The 26,245-nt window shown below is 43.7% G+C and overlaps 1 protein-coding gene across 3 annotated transcripts in view; it reads left to right on the forward strand.

Annotated features, from left to right (window-relative positions):
• TOGARAM2 (TOG array regulator of axonemal microtubules 2) overlaps nt 1-22,315 on the forward strand; it is a 121,175-nt gene extending 98,860 nt beyond the window's left edge. For 2 of the 3 annotated variants that reach the window (XM_084828603.1, XM_084828604.1), the window contains 3 exons: nt 68-284; nt 12,773-12,859; nt 21,705-22,315. In XM_084828603.1, the coding sequence (XP_084684729.1) occupies nt 68-284; nt 12,773-12,859; nt 21,705-21,961 (561 nt within the window). In that variant the 3' untranslated portion in view covers nt 21,962-22,315. Of the gene's footprint in view, nt 1-67; nt 285-7,954; nt 8,126-12,772; nt 12,860-21,704 lie in introns of those variants that run through there. The other variant, XM_084828605.1, reaches the window with a different exon arrangement.
• The last annotated feature ends 3,930 nt before the right edge of the window (nt 22,316-26,245 follow it).

The raw sequence follows: 26,245 nt of genomic DNA on the forward strand, positions 1-26,245 counted from the left end.
TTTCTGTGTACACAAAATCATACGCAATTTATGATAGGATTTACTTGTTCTGTTTTCACATCAACAGATCTTTGATGCTTTTACCCTGAGACTTCAGGACTCCAACAAGAAAGTCAACCAGTATGCATTAGAATCAGTCATCTCTATGATCCCAGTACTTAAAGATGGCTTAAATCCAGTCCTGGTCTCTGTGGTGACTGTAGTCACAGACAACCTAAACTCAAAGAATTCTGGGATTTACAGTGCAGCAGTGAAAGTGCTAGACACAATGATCATTCATCTAGGTAAAAGCTATTTCCTCCCTGCCTTTATTTATTTAGTGTGCTTTTATATCCCACCTTTTAGCTCACCAAAATCCATTGATGGGAGGACCTTATGTATCTCCATAGAATGCTGTCTTGTGAAGCTGTTAGATAAACATTTCTAAGCCTAACGGTTTTCTATTATAATATATAATGAACTTTCATCTCAGAACTGGGGATAAGCCAAGACTAGCCCTCTCCCTTATCTCTCACTCACACCTAGCTTTTCTCTGTGTGACCCATGTAGTGAAGAGGTAGCAGTCATTTGTTTAATGGTGTGTATTAACAGTGGTAGTAATATGTTGAGGCTACCATATGCAAGATGCCGGGACTCACAGGATACATGTCTACTGCCACCTTGGATATATTCATGCATACGCAATATGGCTGCAGAATTTCTGTATTTGTAACTGAGATGGTGGGGTCCTTTCCCCACCCCCCTGCCAAGTTTTATTATAATTATAATCAAGAAAATACAAATACAGGTGAAGATGGTGGAACTTGGAGGCAGTGCCAGCTCCAGGTTTTGGAGGGCCCTTGGACAGGACACCTTCAATAGGCCCCTCTCACTCAGGGCTTCTCTACACAAGCAATTTATTGCACGCTCGTGATTCGCCACGCATGGAAGTTTGTGGGTCCTTGACACGACACTGTCAAGCTCCAGGACATCTCCTGTGCTTTTCCCCAGTTATCTCACTTTTTAGAAGATTGGAGATAGCTGTAATAAACCTTAATTGCACATAGGGATGTCAGAGAATTTCGCCACAAATCTCGGGGAGGTCGAATGCCAGTGCATTCGGCCCCCCGAAATTGGTGGAGAAACGGTCTGCCCCCCCGCCCCCCCCGGGATGGGACTTACCTTGCTCAAATGTCCCTGGCGGCGGCGGCTCCAGCGGCGGTTCGGTGGCGGTTCGGCGGCGGTGGCGGCCAGTCTTCCGACTGGCTGCCGCCGCTGCCATTTCCGAGTAAAACAAACAAACAAACAAACAAACGTGATAGGCTACGTAAAGATTTACGTAGCCTATCACGGCAAGTTTTTTTAAAAAAACACCGTGATAGGCTACGTAAATGTTTACGTAGCCTATCACGGCTGACGTTGAAAGAAAGAAAAAAAAAGCGCCTACGCAAATGGCGGCGCCCATGGGTGCCGCCATTTGCGTTCCTTATTTTGGCACGCGTAGTCTATGTAAACATTTACGTAGACTACGGCGAAAATAAGGGGAACGCAAATAGCGTTCCCCTTATTTTCGCTGTAGTCTACGTAAATGTTTACGTAGACTACACGTGCCAAAATAAGGAACGCAAATGGCAGCGCCCATGGGCGCCGCCATTTGCGTATGCGCTTTTTTTTTTTCTTTCAACGTCAGCCGTGATAGGCTACGTAAACATTTACGTAGCCTATCACGGCTGACTGCAGGGACGCAAACGGCGGCGGCTATGGCCGCCGCCATTTGCATCCTGGCAGGAAACGAGGTTTTGCGGCCGGAGGGACGGGGCGCCTCCCCCCCGGCCAGTATTTTGGGGGGAGGGACAGAGCGCCTCCCCCCCACCACGAAGCAAGCTTCGGGATCAGGTAAGGGACTTTCATCCATCCTAATTGCACAATATCGGCAGTGTGTAATGCCGGCATAGCACTATAATTCAGCCAATAGATAGCGCTGTTTCATTGACCATATAGAACACTGCTGAGAAATGAAGTTTTCAATTCCACATCACATGCTCTCTGTCTAAAGGAGCCTGTCGTAATCCTGCAAAGAAAATGGAAGCAGAAAGCCCTGGTAAAGTTGTGGGATTTTTGCCTGGTGTAGGAATGCTCTCGGTGAGTCTACCTTCTCACCAGCATTGCTGTCAGCTCCTCCTCCTCACCAGGCAATGAGCAAGCAGGCAATGGCATCTCCTGCTCCTCCTTCACACCACCACCATTGTCTGGGCCAGAGCAAGAGGCAGGTGAACAGGAAAGTTGCAGGGGGGGTTGTCAGTGGGCCCCCCTGCTGAGTTGTGGGCCCTTAGCAGGTGCTTGACTATGCTGAGCCTTGATGCCAGCCCTGCTTGGAGGATCCAGTCTTCACAGACTTTTAACTGAGGCTCAGTATATAACCAGTTTTGTCTTATTATCTGCGCTTTGGTTTAAGAAGGTTATGCGGGTGGGTGGGAGACACTTCTATTCCGCTGATTTCATTACGACTACTCCAAGGTCAGCGAGTTTAAGATTGCAGTCTTTTTATGCCTGTTAACTTTTATAGGCTAAGAGTGATATGCTGGCTGCTTCTTTTTTTTTAAAAAAAGTAGTGTTACTTTGATTCTACTTTTCTGAATCAAACCCGTTTCTGGGGTTGTAAATCTGTCACCTTTCACCTGTGCTAAATTCTTACAAGAACAGAAATGTTATGTATGTGGAATGGAGGTAAATGTGGATCTGAAATGAGAGATGGCCTTTGCAGTGAGGGTCACAAGAGGAAAATGTTGCAGGCTGGCAGGGGATAACATCTCATTAAAAGCTCTTAAAGTGCAGTGAAAATGTGTCCCTAGGTAATCTGTGTTCAGTGCAAAGGGACAGATTTATGTATCACTCTTGGTGGGATGTTCAGAAATTATTGATTTCAAATAGAATTTGGGTGCTATAAAATCAGCTTTGCAGAGGATGCCAGATCTATACCTGCATTAGAATTAATTCATTTATACATGCATGCTATTTATATACCATGGTTGTCACGGAGACCATGAAGTAGGGATGTCAGAGAATTTCGCCACGAATCTCGGGGAGGCCGAATGCCAGCGCATTCAGCCCCCCGAAATCGGTGGCGAAACGGTCTGCCCCCCCGCCCCCCCCCAGGATGGGACTTACCTTCGGTGAATCTTCCTGGCGGCAGCGGCTCCAGCGGCGGTTCGGCGGCGGCCGGTCTTCTGACCGGCTGCCGCTGCCGCCATTTCCACTAAAAAAAAAAAACGTGATAGGCTACGTAAAGATTTACGTAGCCTATCACACAGCTAGATTTTTAAAAAACACAGTGATAGGCTACGTAAATGTTTACGTAGCCTATCACGGCTGCTTTAAAAGAAAAAAGAAAAAACGCGCATACGCAAATGGCATACGCCCATGGGCGCCGCCATTTGCGTTCCTTATTTTGGCACGTCTTAGTCTATGTAAACATTTACGTGTACTAAGACGGTGAAAATAAGGGGAACGCAAATAGCGTAGCGTCTACGCTATTTGTGTTCCCCTTATTTTCGCCGTCTTAGTCCACGTAAATGTTTACGTAGACTAAGACGGCGAAAATAAGGAATGCAAATGGCGGCGCCCATGGGCGCCGCCATTTGCGTACGCACATTTTTTTTTTCTTTTAAAGCAGCCGTGATAGGCTACATAAACATTTACGTAGCCTATCACGGCTGACTGCAGGGACGCAAACGGCGGCGGCCACGGCCGCTGCCATTTGCAGAGCTGGCCGGCCAGGATTCGGGGGGGAGGGATGTAGTGCCTCCCCCCTGGCCAGAATTTCAGGGGGGAGGGATGGAGCGACTCCCGGCCAGAATTTCGGGGGGAGGGACGGAACGCCTCCCCCCCCGGCCAGAATTTCAGGGAGAGGGACAGAGCGTCTCCCCCCCACCGCAAATGTCACCCGTCGAAAAGGTAAGTGACTTTCGTACATCCCTACCATGAAGTCCTGAATGTTGACATCCCTCAGAACCAACAGTCTGCATGACCTCACCTCAACAGCACACCTTAAACCACCTCTGTCAGCTCAAATAGGGAGACTGTTAAGCAGCGGGGTGGGTGGTACAGCAACAGAATCCCCAACCTGTCCTGCTGATCCAGCACAAGTGCAACAGAACAGTAGTCAGAGGGACCAGAAGCCTGCAGAGGGAGATGGAATTCCTATAGACCACAGCAACCGCCCCTCCCTGGCCTTCAAGTCCACCCTGATGCTGAACCAAGTACCCTGGTGGACATTGCTGGAAGAGACTAACTCCTCCCTGCTCACCCACCCAGGTCTTGGTTATGCATGCCAGATTGTCCGCCTCATCCACTATTAAATCATGGAAAGGGGAGGTCTTACTTTGAACTGATCTGGCATTTAAAAACAGTATTTTAAATACTGCTCTGGAGACCTGAGGGCAGGCTGACAGGACAACCACCAAACTTGTGGATGGGGGCAGGGCTGGAACACAGCATAACTGTTAACCATCTGAGCTGTATTCTCCTAACCTGGCTAGCCCTCCTCCCAAATGCCATATCTCCCTCAACCTATAATCACACTAGTGATCTCGGAAGCTAAGCAGGGTCAGCCCTGATTAGTACTTGGATGGGACACTGTTGGGAAATCAGGCTTCCTGCATTGAGCAGGGGGTTGGACTCAATGGCCCCTTCCAACTCTATGATTCTATGATAACTGGGGCTCCCTCAGATCCCTACTTTGCCCCATATCCTCTTTTCCAGGCACATGACCAGATTTTAAGAGAAAAAAACAACCCTCACATGCATAAGAACTGCAAAAGCCAATCAAGCCAATGTTAGGAGGGTGACTCTTGCCCTTGCATCCCCCCGGAGAGGCTCCCTCAAAGGGGCGACCCTGCCTTTGGTTTGGATCTTAGCAGCAATTCATACCACTATTTTTAATCTAGCAAAGTCAATACAGATTGACTTTGTCAGTGGATTTTGGTGTACTGAACCAGTCTTTTGAATGTACTACCTGTCACATTCCTTTGTCCTCCCCCTTCGCAATCAACACACTCCAAGATACCAGGCTTCAGGCTCACTACTTCATTAGTTAACGACCAGGTTCCTTACAAATGCAAATTCTAGGAAACTCTCAGGCTACAAAGGAAACAGCCACTCCACACAATTACAAATACCAACAGAGGAGCAGAAGTGGAAGTTAGAGAAGTTGCTGGCTGTTTGAACAAGAACTTCCTGAACAGACTAGCTTAGGGGGGATGCCCCTCCCTTACACTTGCTCCCTCCCACGTAGGCCATCACACATAGCCAACCTGGAGGAGCATCTGAGCTCCGCCTCTAACTTTTCCTGCTTCGCTCTGAGATGGACCCTAGCATCCCTCAACTCATTCCCCTCACTCTCCTCCTCCCCAGAGACCTGGGTTCTCATGGAGGAGGAGAAGGGAGACCCTTCAGGTTGAGTCATCTGTGTGCCAAGGTTTGAGAAAAACACCATGCCATATCTGAGCTCACCAGGGAGGGAGCCTCCCCCAGTTCTGGCTGTTCCCATTCTGAGTTGCTAACTATCTCCACACGCTCAGATTCATTCCTGACACTACCTGGCCTCAGATTGGAAGTTGCTGCATCCTAGAAAATCTTTCCAAAGTGTACTGAATGTAGAGAATGCAAAAATCCACTGAAATAGTCAACTTCTGTTGGTATCATCATGGAACAATGTTACCTTGTAAATTCGTTCTTGTTCTGATTCATAACAATGATACAACTGCATGGTAAGTCTTCCCCAGAGTTTAGAGTTAGAGTTAAATACTGTAAACTCGCCGTAAACTAGTGGCTGCAAAAAATGTGGGCAGACAATCATCTGTAATCTGGCCACATGAGGAGGTTAAGGGATATGCTAAAAATTACTTTTATCATGTGGCCAGATGCTATAGAAGATCAATTCTCCACATGGCTCCATGCGTCCTTTGGTAACTTTGCAAGTAGCTTCCTTGGCATTTATATCCATCCCCAAAAGCATTTTCTTCTGGGAGCTTCACTTGGGTCTATCTGGTGAAATTAGTTTGCTCTTGATATGGGGGACATTTTCCCAAATAAGCTTCTTCTGAGCTGGCTCCACGGAAGCCCTAAGTTATGAGTTTCAGCTAGCTCCTTCTCCTGTCTCCAGTCCATAAATACCTCCAAACTGCACTATTCTTTTTCAAAGGAAATTTATGGTTTGCTGAGCTCATTTCTGAAGAACAAACAAGCATAAATCCAGGTCTAAATGACGGCTTGTTCCAAACGTTGTTCTCCGTAGGCAAAAATTGTGGTTGCCAATAACTACACAACCAAGGACTGCTGTAAATCCCATACCATGTGGATTTATGTCAGCAGCGGAAATACAGCACTGGGTGAATAAGCCAGATGTACTATAGGGTATTCAAGAGTCGGGACTGAAGTTGGAGGTTATATACAGGTGCCCTAGTAGGTTTACTAATATTCATACTCTGTTGAATTTCTAAGAACAAACTGTGCCTGTATTAAAGCATACGGCCACTGTATTTGGGGTCAGAAGTGAATTTACTCCATGTTCTGATTGTCTAAGAGTGGATGGAATATGCTCCCCTGTAGAATGTAGCTTGTCTCACTTGCTTGAGCCATCTAGACTTTTCAGTTCTTTCACATTGGACATTGTGGCCCCTGTCCAGAGAAAGATAGCCCTGACTTACTTAATTCCCACTTTAGTTAAAGGCTTTGTAATGAACGCTGTATGGATCAGGACCATTGAAATTCTGGATTCTAGTTTCTTGTGCATGTTCTGAGTTTGGAGTGTTGTTCCTCTTCCCTGACTGGGATTAGGAACCACTTAGCTGTCCATTATAGATGCTTTAGGACCCAACCTCCACGGGAGGGCCATATGTTAATTTATTTTGTAATCTTCCATATTCTACTATTGTGGAACTCTCATGAACTCTGAAAATGAAAAGGTCTGAGTTTTGACAAGACAGATCTTGAGATCTGAATAATGGAATGGCAAGATTTAAAATCTGGCCTTAAATATGTGGTGTAACTCATTATACTGCCACACTGTGGACATTAAGAACATAAAAAGAGCCATGCTGGATCAGACCAAAAACCTACCCAGTCCAGCACTCTGTTCCCACAGTGGCCAACCAGATGCCCATGGGAAGCCCACAAGCAGGACATGAGTGGAACAGCATCCTCCCCAGCAACTGGTATATAGAGGCATATTGTCTCTGATTCTGGAATCAATTTATAGCCAACATGATTAGTAGCCATTGATAGCCTTCTCCTCTATGAATTTGTCTAATCCCACTTAAAGCCCATCCAAGTTTGTGGCCATCACTACGCCTTGTAGTAGTGAATTCCATAGTTTGACTATGCACTGTGTAAAGAAGTACTTCCTTTTATCTGTCCTGAATCTCCCACCACTTGGCTTTATGGGATGACTCCAGGTTCTAGTATTATGAGAGAGGGAGAAAAATGTCTCCTTATCCACATTCTCCACACCATGCATAATTTTATATACCTCTATCATGTCCCCTCTTAGGGCCGATCTACATTTATGGTTTTTTACGCTCCCAACAAGGTTTCATGCCTCTCCTTTCACATTACACTGCCTCTGTCTCATATTGGAACTGCAATTTCCTGCTTCCCTGCCACCACTTTCAATACCCTGATATTCCGGTATTTCCGGCTCAATTTCATTCATGTGTTCTGCTTTTCCGCTTTTGTTACCATATATGGGCATGTAATTCCCCTCCCACACCTGTCCTCGTATTTCCCTACTGGCCAATCTCCGCTATCAATGCCTCCATCTGCTCTTGGGGGAGCTTCTAGCATCTGCAGCTCACTTCCTTGTGGTATTAACCCATAGTTCTCTCTCCTACGGATGTTGCGGGAGCCCAATTTGGTCCGCAAATTTGCCACAACCCTACTCTCTCCTCTCCAAGCTGATTCTTTTTTTTTTTTTTAGTACTTTATTCTCTTCGGATCTTCGAAGAATCGGAGAGTGTCTTGGGACAATGAAACTTAATTCCAGGCAGGCAGCACGGAGTCCTGCTTGCACACACACACGCACAGGGAAAAGGGAAGATGATGAGTTTAAAATACAGCCATGTACAGATTCTGATCTTCATATCGTACCAAAAAATAAAAATAAAAAATACAGCACACAGAAGGAGCAGTCCCTCCGAAGCATTGAAGTTTCAGGGAGTTAAGCTGGCAGGAAAGAAAAATCAATGGGGCCAGGTGCTGAAACATTTAATGTTGAGGACCGCAGAACAAGGAAGGGGGGGAGGGCTGGGAATTGGGAGAACCAGTAAAAAGAGACTGCTCCCCTTCCGCGATCCGCCCACTTCTACTGCAGTGAAGACTCTCCTATTGAACAGTATGAAGCAAAGTTACGGTTTTAAGGAAGTATTGAAATGGGGAAACAGGGTGAGTGTGAATAATCACGTTTTAATGTGATTGAATTTCTACTGACTTCCTTGCGCTAGCGAGCACAATGTAGATGGGCCCTTACTCACTTCTTTTCCCCTCTCTCCTAAGGACAGAAGCCCTATGTGTACTAACATTACACTACACACATTTTCCTACCTGGAGTTGTTCTCCACTACAATATACATGCCTTTTCTTACTTGATTATGTTTTCCATGCAGGAAAAATGTAATGTCTGAAAGAGCTCTCGATCCTTTGCTTTGATCATAAATTCATTTATGTCAGGGGTGGGAAACTCCAGACCTGGGAGCCAGATCAGGCCTGTTAGGGATCCCATTCTTTCCCTCCGGGGTTCCCCAGTACGCCACACCCCTTTCACTCAACCACTGATTGTTTGGTGGTTTCCCAGCTATTTGAAAATTTTGAAATGTCTCTCCTACGGCTTAGATACTGGCAGTAAGAGCTTTAAGCTAAGATATGCTGATATTTTGGGGGTTCGGCCCTGCCCCTTTTGCCTTAAGTCCTGCCCACCACTGGAATGTGGTCCTGAGAGCTTCTCTGAAATAGAATCCAGCCCTCAGGCTGAACGAAGTTTTGCTCCCCAGATCTGTGTGGATCTGTAGGACTGCATGTAACTTTGTAACTCCTATTATAGCATCCAAAACCTCTTATACTTCTGCCAGTGTAATAAAGAGGGCTGAAAATAATCATGAATATTAGTAATACATTTTGGGATACCGTATCAAGTTTGCACTTGCAAAAAGGTTGCTGCTTGTGTAGCTAAAATGACAGGATGAATTTAAAGGGAGGGGATCATTCCACTGTCTGTAAAAATGTTGAGCTTCTCATCTGGTAACTAATCTATCATTTATCAGGCCATGTTGAGGCAGATAAAGGAAAGCTTTGTTGTCATTCATCACACATTGCCTTTCTTCACCTCCTCTGAAAGCACCTCTGAAGTTGAACTCCTTTCAGTTGCTTATTTGGTGCTTTCATAGATAGCAGATGTTTCAAAATGCACAGCACATCTCAGGATGCAAAGAGAGAAGTACACATGTATGAATGAATGTTCAAAGGCAGTTTTGAAAGGTGAACTAAAATCTTTATGGATACTAATAAGGGAATGATCATCAATAATTAATACTGTGCACAGCTCCTCTACTTCTTACATTAGCATTTCAAAGCAATTGTTCATCCTGCTGAAGCAAGCAGTTATTCTTCTCATTCATCATTGAAATAACAATGTTGTCTGGCTCAGTGCACACATCATCACCATCAGAAAACAGAGTGTGTCAAACAGAAAATGGATTTTCTGTTCTGTGTTTTCTCAGCTTAGCTGTAGTTGATTCTTGGCTGCATACACTGCATAGGGTCAAAACACTCCTTTAAAAAGCAAGCCGAACACTTCCAAGTCTAGATTTTGTATTTATTTATTTGTATTTATTTACACTCCATCATTAGGGCTTGGGATGTTTCACAATTTAAAAAACAGCATGCATGCTGTATATTCAATAGAATCAGGTGTAACAAAACACATCCTAAAAACTCTAACAAATTACAAGCTTAATCCTGGATGTCAAAAGCCAGTTTAAACCGAAATGCCTTATACTGCTTTCAAAAGATGCTCCAGAGACTTTGGTAATTATCTGGGGGAAGGGAGTTCCATCAACTTGAGGCAATCCCACAAATGGCCACTCTTGTGTGTCCTTGCTTGACTGATCTTTACACACCAGTGCAACAATCAAGAAGGTGCTGTATGCCATAATTCAGTGGTGCACTGCACATGCTTTGCATGTGTTACAGTCTCGGCTTCAAATGCTGGCATATCTGATTAAAGGAGCTCAGGTAGAAGGGCTGGTAAAGATGCTCGGTCTGAAAGACCTTGAAGAGCTGCTGGTGCTGGTCAGAATAAACCATACTCAGCTCAGTGGACCAGTGGGCTGACTCAGCATCAGACAGCAAATCCTTATATCTGGTGTCCATTGGTCTTGAGCTTCTCAGAACTGCTAACATCTGGAAATTCCGGGAAACTGCCGTCAACTATTTGAGCAGCTGTTTTTTCAGCTAAAAGGTGCATTTGTAAATGGATGGTTGGAGTAGATTGCAGGGCACAACTGGAGTAGGCATCCAGTTTCCTTTACTAAGTGTACGTCTGCACCGGCTGTATTTCACATTTGCTTTTGATAGCTGGGAGCTGAATGTACCAATGCGCAGTCCACACTGCATCCCTTTTCCTGCCCCACTGAGAACCCCGTTTCCATTTTCCCCCATGCACAAATTAATACCTCATGATTATACTTTGTGTGGTACAGTTTGCTCTTGCACCCATGTCCTGCGTGTGGGTTCCTGGTCGACAGCGGGTTGGCCACTGTGTGAACAGAGTGCTGGACTAGATGGACCTTTGGTCTGATCCAGCAGGGCTCTTCTTATGTTCTATGTTCTTATTCCACAACATTCTTCATTCTTGCCATTGCCATTGTCCTGCTCAACTACTGGAGCTGTTCTCCTACCCTCTCCTCTTCTGCATGGCGCTTGTGAGGAAAAGATGATGTTCATAGTGGTGTTTTGCAGGCTGCTTGGTGATGACAAGATCCATGGGGCTCATGAGCTGCTGTGAGTGTGCACAGTGGGTTAAAGCTGAGCAGGTGTGAAGCAGTCAGTTCCACTCTGGGTTGTAGAGCTTCCACAAGCATGTGGACTGCCAGAGTGCCTGTTGCCAAGCCTCACTAGTTTCTTTGGTGCCATCAGAATCACACAATTGCTGACACCTGCATTGCTCCACTGTGACTGGCCAAGCCATTGTCTCTCTTTGATTGCAGCCTCCAACTGGTCCATAGGAAGAGCCCTGCCGAATCAGACCAAGGGATTATCTAATCCAACACTCTGTTCACACTGTTGTCAAACAGCTACCTGTGGGAAGCCCAGAAGTAGGACATGAGTGCAATAGCACCCTCCTGCTTGTGTTCCCAAGCAACTGGTATACAGAGGCATACTGCCTGTGATACTGGAGGTAGCACATAGCCATCAGGACTAGTAGCCATTGATAATCTTCTCCTCCATAAATATGTCTAATCCCCCTTTAAAGCCCTCCAAATTGGAGCGCATCATTACATCCTGTGGTAGTGAATATCATAGTTTAACTATGCACTGTGTGAGGAAGGATTTCCTTTTTTCTGTCCTGAATCTCCCACCATTCAGCTTGATGGGATGGCCCTGGGTTCTAGTATTATGGGAGAAGGAGAAAAACTTCTTCCTATCCACTTTTTTCATGCCATGCATAATTTTGTATACCTCTATCATGTCTCCCCATACTTGTCCATCCACTCCCAGTCCCTCCAGGATTCTAGTTTTTTCCACTGGCTCTTCAAGATGGATAGGATGAGAACCTCCCATCAACTGGTTGGTTCATAGTACTACGGCAAACACAGAGGCCTAGGGTTCTGTATTTTTCCTGTGGGAAACAATTGTTACTCTATGAGTCTTTTTAAAAAAAACCATGAATAAAATAGTTGACCTTTTGAACAATGGCTATTCTGTGGTGTGGTTTATTGCAAGGTGACAAATGGGGGAACAGAGTTAAGGTGGATGCATTGGGGAAATGGATACCTGGTCCAGTAAGGGGAAGCAAAGCACCAAACTGTGACTGGATAAGTTATATGAAAGCAAAAGGGTGCAGGGTGGAGTTCACCACTATGACTGTAATATGGATCATAGAAGCATAGAATAGTAGGGTTGGAAGGGGCCTACAAGACCATCGAGTCCAACCCCCTGCTGAATGCAGGAATCCAAGTCAAAGCATCTCTGACAGATGGCTGTCCAGCATCATCTTGAAAGCCTCCAGTATGGGAGAGCCCACCACCTTCCTAGGTAATTGGTTCCATTGTCGTATTGCTCTAACAGTCAGGAAGTTTTTCCTGATGTTCAGCCGGAATCTGGCTTCCTGTAACTTGAGCCCATTATTCCGTGTCCTGCACTCTGGGATGATCGAGAAGAGATCCTGGCCTTCCTCTCTGTGACAACCTTTCAAGTACTATGATTTGTACATGCAAGTGTGCCATCACAGATCCAATTTCACACCAAAAAAATTCATATCACCTCCTATTGCTTCAAATTCAATGCCTTTCAGCATCTCAGTTCACACATTCAGGTGCAAGGGTATGCTACCGAAGGGCTGTACATGCATGTGTGAACTAGCCTCAAGTACTGTGAAACAAAAATCTTCTCAATTCATGCTCAAAGAAAATAGCAATATTAAATTATCTTCTATGTGCTACAGATAATTTTCTCCCCACTGCCACCCACTTCCTCTTTGGTTTATAATAATTTCCAAACAAAGTGTTTCTGTCCCTTTCAGATAATCTTCTGCTGCTTCAAACTTTTGCCAGCAGGGTGCGTTTCATCAGTGGCCGAGCTCTGCAGGATATCACAGACCGCCTGTCAGGTAAAAACCAAACCCAAACCCAGCACATGTGGTTATGAGTTTCGTCCAAATGATCAAAGCAGTAGCTCAGATAACAGCAGGAGGCAAAAGGCTTCTGTCTGCACACTACAGCGTATTCTACTGTTATTTACACCTTTTCTTTCTTTTCTTTTTTATTGATTAATAGTTGTATTTATTTATGAACACACAATACACATCATTACAACAACACACACAGGGAGACACTAAAATACATCTAAGATTATAAGGTATCTACCTTCAGCTCCCCTTACACAACAAATGCTTATTATTGTTCTCTACTTCTTATCTTAGTTGTATATCATACATTGAGTTCACAGGCCTTATCTCATTTCTCCTAATTTTTAACAAAGGAGAAAGAGAGTTGACCATCTCAAAGTTCAGAATCCACATACATAGATATCATTTTTCTCTATTTCTTGGACAAATTCTAAAAAAGGTTTCCATTCTGACATAAATCTAATTATTAATCCTTCTTTAATTATAATAGTAAGTTTTGCCATCTCTGCCAGCTCCATCATTTTCGTGATCCACTCATTCACAGTTGGTATTGTTTCATTCTTCCACTTTTGTGCATACAATAACCTTGCAGCCGTTATCATATAGAGAAAGTGGGTTCCCCCCTTCTCTTTTACGTGTTTGTCCATTTGTTGTTGTTCAGTCGTTCAGTCGTGTCCGACTCTTCGTGACCCCATGGACCATAGCACGCCAGGCCTCCCTGTCCTGCGCTGTCACCCGGAGTGTGCTCAAGTCCATATTCATTGCATCAGTGATGCTATCTAGTCATCTCATCCTCTGCCGTCCCCTTCTCCTTTTGCCTTCAGTCTTTTCCAGCATCAGGGTCTTTTCCAGAGTTTTCTCTTCGCATTAGGTGGCCAAAATATATGAGGTTCAGCTTCAGTATCTGTCCTTCCAATGAGCACTGAGGATTGATTTCCTTTAGTATTGACTGATTTGACCTCCTTGCAGTCCAGGGGACTCGTAAGGGTCTTCTCCAGCACCACAGTTCGAAAGCATCAATTCTTCGGCACTCAGCCTTCCTTACAGTCCAGCTCTCACTAGGGATGTCAGAGAATTCCGCCACGGATATCGGGGAGGCCGAATGCCAGCGCATTCGGCCCCCCGAAATCGATGGCGGAATGGTCTGCCCCCCCGCCCCCCCGGGACGAGACTTACCTGGGGCAGATCTTCCTGGCGGCAGCGGCTCTGGCGGCAGCTCTGGCATCCGCTACGCTATTTACGTTCCCCTCATTTTCGCCGTCTTAGTCTATGTAAATCTTGACGTAGACTAAGACATGCCAAAATAATGCGCGTTGTTTTTTTTTTTTTAAGTTAGCCGTGATAGGCTACGTAAACATTTACGTAGCCTATCACGGCTGACTGCAGGGACGCAAACGGCAGTGGCTACAGCCGCCGCCATTTGCGTCCCTGCTATCCAATGGCCGGATGTCCGGCTGCTGGCGGAGCCGGCCGGCGGCTCTGCAGAATCCCTGCGGAGCACAGCCGGCTGGCCAGGATTCTGGGGGGGAGGAACGGAGCGCCTCCCCCCCCATCCAGGATGCTGGGGGGAGGGACGGAGCGCCTCCCCCCCCATCAACATAATCCGCGAAAGGTAAGTGCCTTTCGTACATCCCTAGCTCTCACAGCCATACATTACTACTGGGAAAACCATAGCTTTGATTATATGGACCTTTGTCGGCAAGGTGATGTCTCTGCTTCTTACTGTGCTGTCTAGGTTTGCCATAGCTTTCCTCCCAAGGAGCAAGCGTCTTTTAATTTCATGGCTACAGTCACTGTCTGCGGTGATCTTGGAGCCCAAGAAAATAAAATCTGTCACTGCTTCCATTTCTTCCCCTTCTATATGCCAGGAAGTGATGGGGCCAGATGCCATGATCTTGGTTTTTTTAATGTTGAGTTTCAAACCAGCTTTTGCACTCTCCTCTTTCACCCTTAGCTAGGGATGGTGGAGAATTTCTCCTTGAATCTTCGGGAGGCCAAGCGCCGAGGCATTCTGCCCCCTGAAAGTGTTGGGGAAATTCTCCGCTGGCCCCCCGCCCCCCCCGGGATGGGACTTACCTTCAGCGAATGTCCCTCTCGGCGGCGGGTCCCGGCGGCATTTCGGCGGAGTTTCGGCGGGGGCGGGGGCGGCGGGCGGTCTCCCGACCGGCTGCCGCCGCCACTGCCGTTACAAAATAAAAAAGTAAGTAAAAACAACAACAACACACACCCGTGATAGGCTACATGACGATTTACGTAGCCTATCATGGCTAGATTTCCAAAGTCAGCCATGATAGGCTACATAAATCGTCATGTAGCCTATCACGGGTGATTTGGGGGAAAAAAAGAAATGCGCGTATGCAAATGGCGGCGGCCCATGTGCGCCGCCATTTGCGTTCCTTATTTTGGCACGTCTAGTCTACATAAAGATTTACGTAGACTACGGCGAAAATAAGGGAACGCTATTTGCGAAATTTGGAAATCTAGCTGTGATAGGCTACGTTAATCGTTACGTAGCCTATCACGGGGTTTTTGTTTGTTTGTTTGTTTGACTTTTTCTTTCGCGGCCGGGGAGACGGGGCACTTCTCCCCAGCCTGAATTTTGGCCAGGCGAGGCGGGACGCCTCCCCCCCCTCGCCTGAACTTCGGGGGGAGAAGCGAAGTGCCTCCCCCCCACCGCGAATCACCCCTGCGAAAAGATAAGTGACTTTCGTACATCCCTACCCTCAACAAGAGGCTCTTTAGATCTTCACTTTCTGCCATTAGGGTGGTATCATCTTAATCGATCTTAATTCCGACCTGTGATTCATCCAAATCGGCGTTTCTCATGATGTACTCTGCATATAAGTTAAATAAGCAGGGTGACAATATGCAGCCTTGTCGTACTCCTTTCCCAATTTTGAACCAATCGGTTGTTCCATGTCTGGTTCTTACTGTTGCTTCTTGACCCTCGTAAAGGTTTCTCATGAGACAGATAAGGTGGTCTGGTACTCCCATCTCTTTCAGAATTTGCCACAGTTTTTTGTGATCCACACAATCAAAGGCTTTAGCGTAGTCAATGAAGCAGAAATAGACATTTTTCTGGAATTCTCTTGCTTTCTCCATGATCCAGCAAATGTTGGCGATTTGATCTCTAGTTCCTCTGCCTCTTCAAAACCCAGCTTGTACTTCCAGTAGTTCTTGGTTCGCATACTGCTGAAGCCTAGCTTGTAGGATTTTGAGCATCACCTTGCTGGCATGTGAAATGAGCGCAATTGTACGGTAGTTTGAACACTCTTTGACGTTGCCCTTCTTTGGAATTGGAATGTAAACTGACCTTTTCCAGTCTTGTGGCCACTGTTGAGTGTTCCACATTTGTTGGCATATTGAGTGCAGCACTTTAACAGTATCATCTTTTAGGATTTTAAATAGCTCAGCTGGAATACTGTCATCTCTTCTAGCTTTGTTGTTACTTAGTAATGCTTCCTAAGGCCCACTTGACTTCACTCTCTAGGATGTCCGGCTCCAGTTCAGTGACCGCACTATCATGGCTATCCGGGACATTCAGATCTTTCCTGTATAGTTCTTCTGTGTATTCTTGCCACCTCTTCTTAATCTCATCTGCTTCTGTTAGGTCCCTGCCTTCTTTGTCCTTTATCATGCCCGTCTTTGCACAAAACGTTCCCTTGAGATCTCCAATTTTCTTGAAGAAATCTCTAGTCTTTCCCATTCTGTTGTTTTCCTCGATTTCTTTGCATTGTTCATTTAAGAAGACCTTCTTGTCTCTCCTTGCTATTCTCTGGAACTCTGCATTCAGTTGGGTATATCTTCCCCTTTCTCCCTTGCTTTTCGCTTCCCTTCTTTCGTGAGCTACTTGTAAAGCCTCATCAGACAGCCACTTTGCTTTCTTGCATTTCTTTTTCTTTGGGATGGATTTTGTTGCTGCCTCCTGAACAATGTTACGGACCTCTGTTCATAGTTCCTCAGGCCTAATCCCTTAAATCTATTCGTCACCTCCACTGTATATTCATAAGGGATATGATTTAGGTCATACCTGAATGGTTTAGTGGTTTTCCCTACGTTCTTCAGTAAAAAAGTATCTGGCTTTAATTCTATAGTAGTCTTTAATATTCTTTGAACTAGAGACTGTATTCGTTTCCAAAACGTTTTAGCTTTTTTTTTTTTTTACAAATCCACCATAGATGATAAAACGTTCCATCTTGGTCTTCACATTTTCAGCATTTTCCAGAAACACCCTCATACATTTTAGACAGTTTATACAGTGACATGTACCATCTATACATCATCTTATAGAAATTCTCTTTAAGATTTGTACATAAGATAAGTTATTTACACCTTTTCAAAGTGGAATTGAGGACTGTGTCTTTTCTTTCTTTTAGCATATTTGAGCCAGCATAATTTCAGGAGTCCCTCTGACCTGCTGGTGCAAGAGCACCCCACGCTCCTGTTTTGGTGTTTGAGCACAACCGTTTGCAACATACTGGCTTAGGTCAGGTTAGCAGTGCTCAAAATGACACTGCTAATTTTGAAGCTGTTTCACTCACATCAAAATGGGTTGTTTTGGTGTGATGATTTTAATTTATTTTTTGCTAAAATAGATAAGAAAGCCTTTTAAAAACCCAAAGATGCTTTATTCAAAAGCAGAGCCAAACATTAAAAAGGTGTCCCATGCTGCACTTGTAGGAGGGGGGAAAACTGAGGTTAACAGTGTGATCCTATGCATGTCTAATGAGAAGTGAGCCCCACTTAGTTCACATGATAAACATGCCATTGAGTAAACATGCTGGAGAATCAATGAAATGGGAGTGGGGGCATTTTACAAAACCAATTCTCATCAAATTCCTGGGTCAGTTTCATAAATTTTGGCTGAGGGCTTTTCTAGACCAGGGTTTTATCCTGCACCTTTATCAGGGCTTCTGCTTGCAGATTCTTTGTGGGATTAAGATTGGCACCTTTACACGTGCTTACACGTGCTTTTTTCTGGGGATTTCCTTTCTATTCAAGGTCTATATGTTTCATGATACAGCCACTAGACTGTATCTAGTGGTGTGGTATAGTGGAATTGCAGAATTACACACAGCAGTTGCAGCACTTCACCACACTTCTAAAAAAAAATGCCAGACTTTCCCCAATCTTAAAAAAACAGGATAAAGGTTATAAAGCATGGGAGAGGCCCTGGAAATTGACGACGTCATGTAAAGCACCCACAAACTTCCATGAGTGACCAATCACGATAAAAGCCTCATGTAGAGATGCCCTTAATCACTGTTTCTCCCCAGCTGTAGTTCCGATGTAATTGATGTACAGATGTAATCTGTAACTGTAATTCAGAACTTGGTCCAGTAAGCAAGCATTGTGTCCGCATGCTCCCTCCTTCCTCCCCTTCTTTTTTACACCTTTAATGCAATACTTCCAAGGTTTATTAAACCACAGTTTCCCATTACAATTGAACCAGGAAACTGTGATTTAAGCTTCAGCTACAAAGCAGAATTCAAGATCGGATGTTTTCCATGAGGGTGTGAGAGAAGGGAGGAGCGAGCATGTGGGTACAACACTAATTCCCAGTCAAATAAACCATGCTTTATTGGACTAAGATCATTATATCTGAACTGGGCTACTTTCATGCACATATATGATACAGGAGGGATTTCTGAGTGTCACATTTTTTATTTTCAAAAGTAACCTAAAAGCCAATTGCCACAATCCCTCTAACCCAGCCTTCCACAAAGTTGGTGCTCTCCAGATGTTTTGGACTTCAACTCCCATCTGTTCCAGCCAACATGCTAATGGTCAGGAATGCTGGGAGTTGTAGTCCAAAACATCTGGCAGGCACAAAGTTCAGGAAGGCTGCTATAACATATTGGACAAGGGGAGCAGAAATTGTGACCACATACCCAGCCCATTCTGAAATTAGACTTGAGCTCACATTGTGAAACGATTGTATTGTGACCCTCAGAGCAGACTAAAGCCCCCAAACCTAAAATTATCTCCTCCGGTATCAAAAGTTTCAGTAAATTTTCCATCAGGCATTTTCATTTTTGAATTAACCTTTGACTCTAAATCATTTTTCTTGAGCCACTGATCATACAGAGGGACACCGACTGCACTTGTCGCTTCCTCATCAGATGTCACCAAAAGGTCACAGGTGTCACTGGAGTTCAACCCATGGTGTACCCTTTAGAGCTGGAATCTGGGAATTTGATATCACCCTTTTAGACAGCTCAATGCATGAAATAAATAACCAAGCCCTCTATCATGGCACAGGTCACTAAAAACCAACAGCATTCAAGAGCAATATTTTTCCTGTGGAAATGTAGTACTGAAGTCTCTAATTGCAAGAATGAAAGACACTTAGGATCAGCAGCTCTTTCATTTAGTCAAATTTCCTGAAGACGTTTCATAACAAAAAAGTATCAACCTATCTGTAATCTCTGTCTGCCTGCCTGCCTGCCTGCCTGTCTGTCTCTCCCCCTCCACTTTTTATGCAGTAAAAATTAATAGTAGTGGAACAATAGTAGAATTGTTATTCTAATATGCTCTTACCCAACTACCATTCATTTTAATGACGCCTCATTTTACTACTCTTGAAATATGATGGTTTACAAGCAATACCCCTTTGTAGTCTGCATGGACTAGGCAAAAATCTTACTATTGCTTTTGACACAGTAGTTTTGAAATCAATAGCTAGACATTTGAAGTTTTGATTTTGAGTGTTCAGAGCTCACTGATGTTGGTGTAATATGCTATCCCTTCAGCCATTTCAATAAATAATTAATCTATTTCTTGAAATACCCCTTATGTAAAATATGAAATAAGAAAGCAGATTAGTCACATTATCAATGTGATGATTATCAGCAAGAAACCAATTGTTAAATGTAATTTAGAATGCCCACAGCATGCTGCTCAGATTTTTATTTAGTATTTGTATAGTGTTTAGAGTGTTCAAAGTACTTTACATATATTATCTCAATAATCCTTACAAGCACACTGTTATCCCCAATTTACAGATGTCTGGCTGAAGCTCAGAGACAGTAACTTGCTTAAGGCCACCTAGTGTGTTCATGGCAGAGGTGACAAACTCTTGGACAGACCACAACTTGCAGCTTTTCTACATGATGCATTTATCATGCACTCATCATTCCCTACTCACTGTTGTTTACTGGTTCTTTAGTCAATGTCGTGACCTTCCAGCTTCAGTTCTGTATCTAATCAGCACTTCCAGCAAGTTTTTTTTGGAGCAGGGAAAATGGGGTATTATTTCTGATTAGCAACTATACCACAGTGCCACCTAGAGTTTATGCTGTGGAAAAACAGGAAAGGAAATGCTCCTCATGTAGTGCTCAGAGCTCAATTCTGCGATGAAACTGAAAGTAGATACAACAGATAAACAGCTGATTAACAGCCTCATGCAGTAATGCTCTTAAGTAACATCTAGTGCCTAGTAAGGGACTTAAAAAATCAAAATATGGTAACGCTATTCCCTAAACAGAGCTAGTGTGCTTTCAGACAGAGGTCACCTACAGTGCTACTGATGAGAAGGCACTGTGCAGCTACTCTGTCTTTTTCTCCTTAACGGATTTTCTAGAAAGAAGATGGAAGAAGTTATGGGAAAACATGGGAGGGTTATGAGTGTGGAAGATGACATAATCTCAAACACCCTCACCCCCACTACAGTTCTATCAAGGAGGCAGGGCAATGGCATGATAAAAGCCTGTTTGAAAGTACTCCTAGTTTTGAATAGCAGTTTATTTTATCTATTCATTGTGCACTGTAGTGAATTATTAGGATTTTTTCTTTACTTGCATGAGCTTGTTTGGGAATACCTGCAATGTAATTAACAAAAGAAAGCATTATTGGTTGTTAGAAATTATCGGTTTCACCTTCTAATTTTGTACCCTCTGCCAGCGAGCTCCTGAATACTCATAGACTTTAGCTGCTGGAATATAGGGGGTAATTTCTGCTGGGTTAGCTAATATATCAAGCAGAGTAATAACATGTTTGTTTGTTTATTACATTTCTATATTTGCCAAAGGCGAAGCTTTCTGGGTGGTTCACAACAATTAAATCCATAAAATACAAGACAATAAAATACAATATAACATTTTAAAAGTTTAAAACTACAATATAAAACTTAAAAATAATCACCAAATAGTGCAAAGACTTAAAATACAGTACCAGATTTAAAACAGAAACTGAAATACTCAAATGCTTGGGAAAATAAAAAAAGGTCTTCACCTGGCGCCGAAAAGAGCCCAAGGCGAGCCTCTCTGGGAATATCATTCCACAACAGGGATGCCACAGCAGAAAAGGCCCTCTTCTTAGTAGTCACCCTCCTCACTTTCTTTGGTGGGGGCTCCCAGAGAAGGACCGCTAAAGATGATCTTAGGTCTGGGCAGGTATATATGGGGGGAGACAATCCTTATGTTCTGCCTAATCATGCTCTACTTAGCTTGCCTTAGAAACTCCTTTGCATTCAACAGTGGCAGCAGCACTTGTTTTTGCTGCTGTTCTTAACCCCCAATGTTGATTTTTATCTCATAAAAATCTGCATAGGGAGTTGTCAGTGGCATGTGCCCCATACCTAACCCCTTTACCTCTCCAAAAAAACTCTTTGACGGTATTACTGTGCTGCTTAGGTAATTAGAAGAACCCTGTGCATGTCTCAAGACAGTTGTTAAGGGGTGTGTGGCAGATATCCTCTAGCATTCCTCGTTTGTAGAGAAAATGGTTGCCTTCTTAACAAACATTTAAATCTCAATTGTGTGAATATGTTCACAAAAGCGAGCAACTGTTTGAATTTGTAAAGTTCATCTGTCTCTCTGCATTGCAGTTTTGGTGGATTCTGCCTATCCACGGAAACCACAGGTCGTGGAGCGTCACGCCCTTCCTGTTCTCTGGTACTTCCTGAGCAACATGATTGGCAATGGAGTGTTGCCTGGAAAGAGTGGGAATGTGAGAATTGTGGTTTCTAAACTTGCCAAGAGCCTTCACAAGCAAATGGGACCCAAACTTGAGGAACATGTCTCTAGCCATTCACAACATGTGATCAAAAACTTCCAGGACCTTCTAGATATGGAACTCCAGTGAAGGAAGCCCAATTTTGTCTCTGGGACAATTTACAGTGTGCCACTTCAAGAGAAGGTGGAAATGAAGTGGTGGACAATGATACAGAGCTTTCAATTATTTAATTCTGGTTTTTTTTAAGTGTAATAATCTACTGTGGAAAGCTTATAGTAATAATCCACTATGGAAAGTGTATATAATATATTTTGCTGTAGAATTAAATTACATATTTTTCTAAGGCTTAATTTCCTCAACTTTTAACCTACAGAGACTAAGATTTTAATAATAATAATAATAATAATAATAATAATAGTAATTGTACATATAATTCTTATATGTATAAAAAGAGCATTTATTTATGTAATAAATAATATGTCAAAGTAGGATGGAGGGTGACAGATATGAACCTTAAACCATTGTACCATAGTGGACTGCCAATGCAAGAGAGTGTTGCTTACTTGAGCATCCAGGTGATCTAGTGGTGTTGGCCTGGACTTTTCCTATTTGTGCAGATGTTGCATTAGTTCATCTTTGCAAATGGGAAGACTATATCTTTCTCCAGTATAGCTGGGATGCCATGACAGGAGCTTTAGGTGGGGAAGGGTGAAGCCAGCATGCCTGGCATGGCCCGGTCTGACTAGTAACCAAGCTGTATGAGACAACATGTGTACAAGGCTTGAGCAGCCAGGAGCTAAAGAAACGGTTATTTCACCAACAGTTGTTTGACCAAATTGCTGTTTCAGGTCTTAGAGAACCAGCTCACTTTTAAGTTCTGTCCACTAAGCTACCATGGCCTCTTAAAGGGCTAGCACTCATAAAGACACAGTGGTTTCCCTGTGATGGTGGGATTGCTGGGGACTAAGAATAACATGGGTAGAGGTACTGCCAAGCCTTGAAGTCTGAGATCTGCAGGATTCATATCCGAGGAGATTTCATAATCTGTGTGCTTTGTCTGAGGCCTACCCTCTGTGGTGGTAAACATGCACTACACAGGCTGCAGGAGAGCTCTCACAGGACTGAATGCATCATCATTCAAACAGTTCTGAAGGGGAGACTACAGGGCTTAATTGAAATAACCATTGACAAAGATCTGAAGCAAACAAAATTTATTTAGTTGGAACCTCAATTATACAGAATACAGCAGTTGCTCACATAAAGCTAAATGCCTAAGGAGTATGTTTGAATAAGAAAAATGCAACCAGTAGTCTCTCTGAGTCCCAAAAGAAAATTGGATAATGCTTGCTTGCAAACTTTGTAGTCAGCCAGTCCAAACATTCCTGTAATCTACCAAGAAGCTGGGCACTTCAGAGTTGCTTCTCTGCAAACAGGTTTAGTTCCAAAGTGACAGGACAGTCACAGCAAAATGCCAAAGTTATAAATTGCAGCTTGAAGGACGTAGCCCTGTAATTATAACAAATAATATCAGATATGCAAAAATGATACCTGACCTCCTTGCTAATTCACCATGGATATACCTCAATTCAATTCATTCAAAGTGATAAGATCCCAGAGTTATTATTCAACTCCCTAGCAGAATAAACTTCAGCTCCTTCCTTCTAGCTCACCCCAGAATGATTCTGCCACTATATGACTAAACCAACCAATTCATGACAGTTACATTTTCCCCTGCTAAACTACTGTTGCCCAGACACTACTCTACAATTCTGAGACCTGTGGAATTAGTTATGACTAATAAACAACTACAACAATAAATGAATATCTGTTTAGAATTTGTAATGTGTGGTACAATTGGAAAGCTCAGAACAAGGAAATCACTGAACGAGGATTTTAGCTCTTTGACACCTATAAGGTACTACTTTGATTTCTTCTGGAACAACTGATGATACTTCCATGCTAGAAGGGCTGCTACAAGTGACCATTGCAGCCCAGTTTCTGTGTTTGGGGCGCCTTCATTTTATTTGTTTGTTTATTACATTTCTGCATTATCACTAGCTGAAGCTCCATGGGTGGTTCATCACGAAGGCTGTGAGCTACACTAAACTCCTTTAATAAATGAACTGGAGTGAATTCCTCTGAGTTCTGATGGAATTATAGACTCTGGGATCCAATGGTCCTCATCTTCTGTTTAGACCACCTCATCAGTGGTTTGATGCCTAGTCCTCTTGCCAACAGGATCTTCTTGATTCTTTATATCATGCATTTCTTCAGATGAAATAAATTTCGTGTCTCAACATATCTCTGTGTAAAGTTTGAATGACAGCTGTATCATCTTCAGATTGAACTCCGTTTACTGGGAGATCTTCATCAATCTGCTCTAGAACTAGGTACAACTATTCCCTTCTATCAACTATTTTTGTATCCCCTGGGGAGTTACATTTCATACTAAGGCTTTGTGTCCTGGTTTGGGGTGTAGCCCTCATATGAGCATTCCATCTCCTTTTGTTTTTGTTTTAGTTAGCTGATGCTTTTCACCTTTTGGTAGCCAGTTTCTTATGCACAACATGGTCTGCATCTTAAGTCTTTCATATATTGCTAATGGATGACTTAATTTGTCCCTTAGGTTTTATTCCAAAGTATAAATCAATGGGTGACAATGGTTATCTTCCAGACATTCGGAAATGGGGAGTTTCTCCTGTAGTTTCATCCCCTGTGGAATTATAAACAGGATCCAATCGGTACTCTTTCCTGGATCTGAAAAGCTACTATCAAGTACCAGTGCAACTGGTAGATCGCCAGAAGACAGCTTTTACCGCTCTGGTGACTGGCAATTTAAAATAATTCCCCATTCCCTTGCTAATTAACTATGAATATATATCCATTCATTTTACCTTATACAAGTTGATAGGAGCCTGGAAATATTATTCAACTCCCTAGCAGAACAAGACCCATTTTCTTCCTTCTAGCTCTCCATTGAGTGACTTAGTCCCTGCAGGGCTAAACCAAACCATTTGGGGGGTAACATATGGAGAGGCCAGAAAATGAATGTTGGCCTGAATGAATAAGTAAAAGTGTGTGTGTGTGTGTGTGTGTGCATGCGCGTGCATGTGGACTGAAGCCTGATTCTCATAACAATGTATAGTCACCACAGAAGGATCTTAATTTTTAGCTCAGATTCACTTGATTATTGCCCCCTTCACATCAATGTGTGACTGTTTGGGGGAGGGGAACCACCAGTGTGCCCAATGCTTGGGGTGGGGTCAGTAGGCCCTTTACATAAAAGAATGAGCTGCCATCTTTATGCCAAATGGTGGCTCGCTGAAGGAATGGGTTGCAGGCATTGCATGCTACATGCTCAGGGAACATCCAGTGGCTCACACAGCATGGCAAATGGTCCAGCAAGTGTGGTGATCCATGGACTGGAGTCCAGGAGGCTGAGCAGAAGGAGTCTGCCAGTCTCCACCCCGCTCTCGGACTCCCGCAACATCCCTACATCCAGCCATGGTTTCTCAAGTCATGTAAACCTGGGGGCGGGGGTTGTATGAAAGTTAAACAACCCTTACATAACTCAACAACAGACCATAGGTTATGTGAGGGTTGTTTAAACCTTGCACAACCCCTACCACCCAGGTTTGCATGATAGGACAAGCTGCAGCCAGGTGCTGAATATGCAAATCCTGCCCAGCACACACTGGGATGTGCCACAGGACTCTGTGGCTTAAATATGTTGTGATCATACAGACCAGGTCACAGTTTGCATGTGTATCAGTGGCCCAATTTGTGTACTCAGAGCAGGAAAAAATCCTACTGTATTACAATTCATACCTTACAAAATATATAAGAAGCCCTGAGCCTGGGGGCTTCTTATGTATCTTGAACCTATATTTTTCTTGAAAAATTGTATGTCTGTTTGCAATTACTCTGTCTCATTTTAGTTTGCAGGTGACTTTGCAGTACTGAATGATCCATATGGTTAAGTTCTCATTTATTTCTTTGCAATACCAAAGGATAAACTTCTGCACTTAGGGGCAAATAGTCTTTCTGTAAAGAGCTGCCTGGTGAAAAGAAAGTCCGATGCTGTAAAGAACAATATTGTTTAGGAACCTGGAATGTAAGATCAATGAATCAAGGTAAGCTGGAGGTGGTCAAACATGAGATGGCAAGATTGAACATCGACATCTTGGGAATCAGCGAACTAAAATGGACAAGCATGGGCGAATTTAATTCAGGGGACCATTATATCTACTACTGTGGGCAAGAATCCCTTAGAAGAAATGGAGTAGCACTCATAGTCAACAAAAGGGTGGGAAAAGCAGTACTGGGGTACAATCTCAAAAACGATAGAATGATCTCAGTACAAATCCAAGGCAAACCATTCAACATCAAAGTAATTCAAGTCTGTGCCCCAAC

This window comes from Heloderma suspectum, chromosome 1 (genome assembly GCF_057233095.1).
Source record: "Heloderma suspectum isolate Gila_16-S chromosome 1, 16-S_ref, whole genome shotgun sequence".
Lineage (NCBI taxonomy): Eukaryota > Metazoa > Chordata > Lepidosauria > Squamata > Helodermatidae > Heloderma > Heloderma suspectum.